General features: G+C 42.1%; 2 protein-coding genes across 11 annotated transcripts in view; one reads left to right on the top strand and one right to left on the bottom strand.

The window, feature by feature from the left end:
• LOC117956483 (CD209 antigen-like protein E) overlaps window positions 1-7719 on the top strand; it is a 45433-nt gene extending 37714 nt beyond the window's left edge. For 3 of the 9 annotated variants that reach the window (XM_034891569.1, XM_034891572.1, XM_034891576.1), the window contains 5 exons: window positions 4361-4450; window positions 6381-6470; window positions 6612-6757; window positions 7109-7209; window positions 7567-7719. In XM_034891569.1, the coding sequence (XP_034747460.1) occupies window positions 4361-4450; window positions 6381-6470; window positions 6612-6757; window positions 7109-7209; window positions 7567-7717 (578 nt within the window). In that variant the 3' untranslated portion in view covers window positions 7718-7719. Of the gene's footprint in view, window positions 1-3408; window positions 3714-3850; window positions 3962-4360; window positions 4451-6380; window positions 6471-6611; window positions 6758-7108; window positions 7210-7566 lie in introns of those variants that run through there. The other 6 variants (XM_034891571.1, XM_034891574.1, XM_034891578.1 and 3 more) reach the window with 4 other exon arrangements.
• The window catches only part of LOC117956488 (CD209 antigen-like protein E), a 126038-nt gene that overhangs the window by 99991 nt on the left and 17596 nt on the right, over window positions 1-8451 (bottom strand). The gene's annotated exons all lie outside the window — the stretch shown is intronic.

The following is an 8451-nucleotide window of genomic DNA, read 5'->3' on the forward strand; positions in this document are numbered from 1 at the left end:
GCTATAAAATTGAATAGGACGCCCCAAAATTAATGAAAGTAGAGATTTGTACTTGGCAAAGAGCGTTGGGTGGAATCAATCATGTGATTTGGGGGAATAAAAAAGGACATTGATATAGGACAACATGAGGACGACATGGGGACGACATGGGGACGACATGGGGACGACATGGGGACAACTTGAGGGTTAAACTGACCTTTGTTGATCTGAAATGAAGACAGATTCAGTAACTGCACGGCCGAGCTGTTGCTATTTTCTTAAAATATGACAATGTATTCCCAACAAGCCGCCATGATGAACTGGCTTGGAATTCCCGGAGAAACCAGACCCATGTGACACGTTGGTTTTATTATTTTAAACCACCAAACTAAAACACAATCAGAATTATCCAAAGACCAAAATAATAATAAAGGATAAGTTAAAGAAGGAGATGCAAAAGCAGACAGCTGATTAGGTCCCGCCCCTACTTCCAGATATCATATTACTAAACTAATAGATATGAAAATACAGCCTACAATCTTTCACATCTTCCAACAACTAACAACAATATACAATTAAATCCAGAAAGTCTCTCGTCTTCTCGTCCGTCCACTTCCATCTGTCTTTGTTGCCCCCCCCCCATGTGAGCAGACAGAGAGAAAATACTGGGAGAAATGAACTACAACTTCTTCTTCTTGTGTTTGTGGCAGGTTGCAACCATAAAATGACCTAAAACTTAACCGCAATTCATTATTTATTCAGCAAATAACGTTCCATCAGCGTTTATCACATAAGCCGAAAATCATCAAAATAAAATCAAATGAGACCGAACGCATTTCCTAGTCGATATTCATGAAATTAAAACGAATTTCACTGTTTCCAGAAGGCATTTTTTATTCAATACCACTTAATTCAGATTAAAACGTGTGGATGGAAACAGAGCTACTGTCCGATGACCAATAACCGGTTTGGTGTGTCAGCGCCTTAAGGTACCGCAACATGGCAACATTGATTTAACATGAATCTGACAAAGTGAAAGAGGAGCTGCAGCAATGTGCAGTACAACAACAACATGGTGTTTTCTGTAAATGAAACCATGTGCACCTATTCTGGTATAACGTCTAAATACTATTATGCAGCTGAAGATGAGCAGAATATGAGCGCTTTAATAACAACATCCAAGTTGTTCCAGCTTCATGTTATAAGAAACAGGCCGTGCAGTTCTTAGTTGGACCAGGAGGGGGCAGCACACGCGTGTGTTGTGTGATTGTGTCTGTGTGTGTGCATCTGTCTGTTTGTTTGTTTTTGCGTGTCTGTGCATCTGAGTGTGTGTGTGTGTCTTTTTCCGCCTGTATCTGCGTGTGTCTGTTTTTGTGTGCATGTGTATGGGGGGGGTGTTGGGGTGTGTGCGACTGTGTCTGTGTTTGTGAGTCTGTGTCTGTCTGGTGGAGTGTGTGTGTTTGTGTGTGTGACTGTCTGTGTTTGTGCATCTGTCTGTTGAGGTGTGTGTGTGTGTGACAGTCTGTGTTTGTGCGTCTCTGTTGGAGTGTGTGTGTCTGTGTTTGTGCATCTGTCTGTTTGTGTTTTTTGTGTGTCTGTCCATCTGAGTGTGTGTGTGTGTCTCTGTTGGAGTGTGTGTGCGTCTGACTGTCTGTGTTCCAGTCCAAATCCAAAATGCAAAAGAATTGCCGTTGAATCTTAACAAATGATGTCATGTAATTTCATTTGGTGTTTTCATCCTTTGTGTTGTCTTCAACTTTGTCTTTTTTCTGGGACCAAATTTCAACATTTTGTTGTTCTCTTTCTTTCCTACAACTTCTTTTCTTCTTTCCCTTTTCCATTCTTCCTTTTCTTCCTTTCCTCTACTTTCTATCCTCCTATCTTTCCCTTATTAACTTCTTAACGCCGTCTTCTAAACTCGGATCAAAAAAGAAGTCGGCGGCGAGGACTAGAGAGTTTCTGAACCAATGAGCGACTTGGATCCAGTGGACGGTTCAGAAGTAACGAGCGATGGACAACAACTCCCGGATTCATCTAACATTGAAGACAGCAGAGACAGGGGAGAGGCGGCGGGAATTTGGAGACCGAAGGAGACGGAAGAAGCTCAGAGACAAAGTTCATCGGCCGGGAATGTGCCGAGCTCCGCTGATCCGTCACACCAGACTCAGCCGGCGCTTAGATTGCAAAGTTTGCGGCAAGTCCTTCAAGAGGATCAGGCACCTGACCACGCACGATTAAGTGCACCTGAGAGACTACGACCTGTGCCTGGAACACACGACAAGCCTGAAGCTCCACCTGCGCGTCCACCTGGACACGGCGTTCTGCTGCAGCATCTGCGGCCAGAAAGATGAAGAAGAGAAGACTTGGTTTTGGCAAGCCGGTTCTCACTCCGAACTTGTAAAATATGTTAGATGTTTGGACAGTGGGTGTTGGCGTCTGATCAGACAAAAAAGGCGCCCTGCGGCTTGTGTAGAACTTACCGGGGAGAGCATCATCTAGATGAGGTTTAGCGAGGAGTATGTAAGGGGGATCATTCCTCGTAGGGAGGTTGGTCGGGGGGGCGGATGGGTCAAACACAGGACTTTCACCTAGGAGAGCGGGGATCTTGACCCGCATGTGTCCGCGTGTGTCAAAAGAGACGCCAATAGACCAAGTGTGTGACGCGTGATGCTAAAAGAGATGAACTAGTGGGTGTTATGTGACACTAAAGGAGACGAGCAAGCGTGAAAGACACATATACACACACACACACACAAGACACAGACAAAGACACACACAGACCAACACAGACACACAAACACACCTACAGCAAAACACACACAGACACACACCTATAGGCAGACACACACCTCGACACAGCCCAGAGGACAGAAAAAGGCACACAAGCACAGACACAAGCACAGGCGCACACACGTAATCACTAGAAGCCATTAACACAAACACACACACACACACACACATGCATAAACAATTACACATGGAAGACTTGCAACATTGATCCCTCATCCCTTCATCTTTTTCTGTGCTCGTCTCCTCTGTTTTGCATCTCTGATCTGCTCTCTGTGTGTTACTAGCTGTGCATGTAGCAGAGCTTATTCTTTATTCCTTCCAGCTGAACTTCAAGTAAATATCACAGACCCTGGTTGTGTGTCAGTAAAGAAGATGGTCCGTCATGTGTGTTGTTTGTTTCACTCAAACATTAAACTTCACACCTAAACCTTCCTCTAAGATGAGTGGCGAGGCCAGCAACACTTCCTGTTTCTGAGAGGTGTGAAGCCTGCTCTGCACAAACATGTTTATTTCCTCATTTTTACAGAGAAACTTACTTTAAGACACTTTTATAAAGTTTATCTGAAGGGTTTAATAATTCCAATTCCCAAACGACTGAATGTCTAAATATGTTATATATATTTGATTGATATATAATGTTAAAAGGGACTTTTTGTCCAACAGTAACACATGTATTAGGATGTGTATCTGTCTCATTGGTTCGTGCTGCAGCCACTTCCCGTGTTAAAGGCGTGACCAACTTAAAGACGGACAGTGAGACGGAGAATACAGTTCAGTTTTTCAGTTGGTCAAGATGTCTGCAGACGCTGTCGCTGCTCCACGTTTGAGCCTGAATGTGAGATATAACAGAAACGTCCAAGGGACCAGCGGAGAGGAAGAGGAGAGTCAGGTGGAGATCTTAGAGGAGGAAGAGCATCACGCTGATCTCGGGCCACAAAGAGCCGGTAAGTCTGAAATGATGATTGGTGTAAAGAGGAAGTTCATCTCAGTTTACGTGTGGCTTTAGAACAATTACATACTGAATAATATTTCATCAAACAAACATAATAAATCCTGTTCTGGATGTATTTTGTCTCCGTAGGACCACACACTCAAAACAAGCCTGCAGCCAACAACAGAAGGCGTCTCAAAGCTGCTGCAGTGACTCTGGGAGTGACTTTTCTTCTGATATTGGCTGGACTCTTCATTCGCTGTGAGTATTTATGTTTTAATACAAACTGTCAAATTTTAAAGGAGACATGTCATAAAAACATACTTTTCCAGTTCTTATATACATTTGGGCATCTGGAGTGCTACCAACCCACCAACTGGGAAATAAGACTCTTCAACAAGCTATTCACATCTGACTCCTCCTCTGTCACAGTCAGGCTCATTAGAATATACTTCCCCTTTCTGAGTATCTCCGCCCACGGCCTCACAACCACCTTCTGCAGAGTGGCGCCATGTTTTTTAAATCAGCCAATTAGAGTTAAAGTACAGCTAATATTATGCTTTTTGGCCTTTACTTTATTGTTTTACATATCTATGTTGAGCATTCTGTATTCACAGAATGATTTGCTGTTGTTCTTTTTTAACTTTTTTATGGTTTTAGCTACTTTGCTGCAGACCAGATACGACCAACTGAGCAACAACAACACTCAGTTACAGGATGAAGTAAAGCAGCTGAAGAACAGAACTGAAGGTAAAAAGTTAAAAACCAGTAAACTCCTGTATTAAACACATATACTGTACATCATAGACCTTTATTGTAGAGATGTACCGACCAGCTGATGACCTTAATTGGCGGCTATACGTCTGCTTACTCCTTCTCTCTTTCTTCTGCCAACTTTCTCTGTCTCTCTCTCTCTCTCTCTCTCTCTCTCTCTCTCTCTCTCTCACACTCACACAGATTGGGGTTTATTTCAGACACCGCACACACTTTGTACAAAACCTCAACTTATTCCACCAACTCTGCTGTGGTCGCATCTACACGTCTGCTTCCTCTTTCTCTCTTCTACACACACACACACACACAAACACAATTTCTCTCACTCACACACACTCTCTCTCTCTCACTTACTCACACACCCACAAACAAACTCTCTCTCACTCACTCACTCACACACATAATCTCTCTTACTCACTCACTCTCTATCTCTCTCTCTCTCTCTCACACTCTCTCTCTCTCTCTCTCTCTCTCTCTCAATCACTCTCTTATTGACTCACTCACTCACTCACTCACTCAATCACACGCACTGAGCTCTCTTAACGTGATGGGAGGACAGGTCCCGTCACCGGGACGTAAAATCGCCGTTTTTCGGAAGTGCGGACTTCCCTCATAAATTGTAAGCATTAAACCGTCATAAACACGCTCATGCCATACATCATTTGAAAGCTTAAAGTCTCCTGATTCCATCGAGCCCACAAACGAAGCAATAAGGTGACTCACAACGGTGATAATCATGTTCTGAAGTAAAGAAACACAGAAAGATTTGAGTCTAATCGAGTGTGTGTTTCCTACCTGTCTCCTCGTGTCTTTAATCACAGCGGTGAAAGATCGCCAAAAACCTTAGTTTCTTACATCGAAAACACCCTAAGGTATTAGAATATCCAAGCCTTGTAATCCATAATTATCTGGTCCCCTCACAATCTTGTAGTTTCAGCCCAAGTTTTGACGTAGAGAAATCTAGATAGTGCATCATTTCTTGGTTTCTACCATGTGTATCTTTTTCCCTGGGCATGCTACAGAGAAACCAAAGACAGCGTTACATTCTCTAGCTTGTGCAGATTCCAATGAACGTTGTTCCCAGCCAATAGCATCAGTCTATCTCAAGATACCCCCAAGCTAAGCAAATGAAATCTCACACTCCCCATTGGGCCCACGTGGGAAAGATTGACAGTGGAGCCCACGAATTAGAAGATAAGGTCATAAAACTGGCATCCCTGTGTAGCCAATAAGAAGACGAGTTGATTGATACCAAACATGGCCAACAAAAACTATTCCTGTGGTCTCTTACAGCTGTCTGAAGGCAAAAATATGGACTTCTGATGGCATTTCACCAGTTCATGAAATTAGGATTACTTATTTCTATAAATCTATGTATGTACTTCTTTCAGACATATCTATGAGTGATGTGGATGTGTTTTTGTATTTCAGAAGTTTTGTATTTAGCACTTTTTTGGCTTTTTTAGAAATAAGACAAACGCACAGACATATCTGTAGAAATACATTCATATAAAATCCATTTTATAAGTCATTTTTTCCTGGATTTTTTCTGTTCTAAGTTGAGACATGTGGCTAGAGTACTATTTTAGTATATAGCCCATGTGATATGATTACAGTAGTGCTTTTTATTAATTTTTCAGAAATAGAAATTCTGTGTTCTAACCTGTGTAGCTCTGTGTCAGTAAGGCCTAGTGTCACACTGCCACTAGAAACAACAAGTTGGGGGTGTTAACTTCCCAATGAACTCAGGGTCATCCCAGAGGGCCAAAGCAGGTTGAAACTGCAGCACTTTTTTAAGGGTAAAAATTTAGGCGAGAAAATCATATATTTTCAAGTGTCTCTGAATAGGTTTAAAGGAGCTGCCGTTTTACAACAAATGCAAATGGTTTTTCATATTCATTTTCAGTCACTTTGCTGCAGACCAGATACGACCAACTGAGCAACAACTACACTCAGTTACAGGATGAAGTAAAGCAGCTGAAGGACAGAATTGAAGGTAAAAAGTTAAAAACCAGTAAACTCCTGTATTATACACATTTACATCATAGACCTTGATTGTGTAGTTACGTATTATAACTGTTTCAACTCCAAGTCTTATCACTTTGACACTGAATGATCTGACATCTGTCTTTAAAAGTTCTTAAAGTCTGTCATGATGGATGGACGAGATTTGGATGCAGTTGTTACTTTAAATCTAAAGAAAAGAAGGATTGGGGGGACAGCAGAGATGACTCTGAGAAGAGAGGAGCAGATCTGGTCGTCATTGATAACAAAGAGGAACAGGTGAGTGTGATTGTTTCTGAGTGAGTGATCTCAGAGAAAAAGACATTTAATGGAAATATGTAAATATGAAGAGAAATGAAAATGTTAGTGTTAATGTTAGCTGTGTTGATCTCTAACGGTGAACTTCCTCATGTTCTCTGTTTCTCTGCTGATTCTAAATGTCTTTCTTCTCTTTCCTCCGTTACTAATGTGTGGTTCCCGTCCTGCTGTTGGGTCCAGTCCTCAGTGTGGGGGGGACCGAGGATCCCTCTTGTGTTTGTTGTGGCTGATGAAGTCACAAGATGACTTTACTACAACAGAAATGCTGAACTGGGAACAGAGAAATGATTGTTGTCTCTCGTCCACTTCTAGAAGTTTGTCTCTGAGCTGAGTAACGGAGGAGAGTCCTGGATTGGTCTACGGTATGATGGGAAAGAATGGAGATGGGTGGACGGATCACCGCTGACAGAAACGTGAGACATTTTAAAGGTTTTTGGTTTTCGTCTTAATACTATCAAACTCACTGTTTAGTGGACTCCACAGTCAGTGGTAGACAGACAGGTAGAGAGAGACAGGTACATGGAGCTAAACACCAGTAGAGACAGACAGAGAGACATATATGGGAACACTGAACAAGGTTTCATTCTTTCATTAGCAGCTGTTTCAGGTTACATTGATTTACAAAGCTTAATCTTATACAAGTTATTGAAATAATGTGATCATTAACAGATAATATGAATATTTAAAGTGAAATTAAACAGTTTATTTCAAATGAACAACAATCAGCAGTTTCAGCTGTTTGATAAAAGAACATTTTATTTGTCTGACAGGTTCTGGGGACCAGGACTGCCTCGCTATGGCAGAAACCAACCCAGAAACTGGTCCTGGTACCCTGTAGCATGCTGCGATCAACAAGGGAAATGGACACAGAGTTATCATTCTGATTATAAGACCTGGATCTGTGAGAAAAAGATAATCTGAATGCTTTGCTTTAATCTGATGACCGAAGTGTTTGTTGAATCAGACCAGTTCTCTAACATGGCTCAGCTGTTTATTCTGTGTTGCTAAGTAACCTGGATTCCAGAGGTATTGTTCCTCTGCCCTTCATAGTGCCCAATCTGGTTAGAAGTCATGTGTCCTGACTCTGTAGTCCTACAGGATTATTACAATAAAAGATAATAACAACATGGATTAGCAGCTTGTCTCTACCTTGGTTTAATGTAGTTGATTATAACGTTTGGAGTCAGTTAGAAGTTTTCCTTAGAAATAACCCCCCCCCCCCGACCTCCATCTCCCCCACAACCAACTAAATCCTTATAATTATTTTAACGCTGCCCTGTACCCACTGTAAAGTTGAACTGAACTGGAATTTGAATAATGGTGATATAACAGATTAATTTGATTTCTTCTTACTGGTACAATTATTAAAATGGGTGAATTTGTTAAAAGGGATAAAATGGCAAGTTAAAAGGGTTGTTTTTGTTACATGGGCGCCGCCATGTTGGAATTCCACAATGTACTACGTCACTGGCATGGTAAGCTACTCCATGGCTAACTAGCACTAGCAGCGCAGCCAAAAGAACAACATACAAAGAGTCCGAGGCTAGCAGACATATGGCTGGGGAAACGGAAAGAAAGAAGTCTGGGGGGGTCATACTGTATTGCCCCTGGCTGCAGTAAGGACCTGTACAGGGCTAAGGGGGGGGGGGGGGGGG

This window comes from Etheostoma cragini, chromosome 14 (genome assembly GCF_013103735.1).
Source record: "Etheostoma cragini isolate CJK2018 chromosome 14, CSU_Ecrag_1.0, whole genome shotgun sequence".
NCBI lineage: Eukaryota > Metazoa > Chordata > Actinopteri > Perciformes > Percidae > Etheostoma > Etheostoma cragini.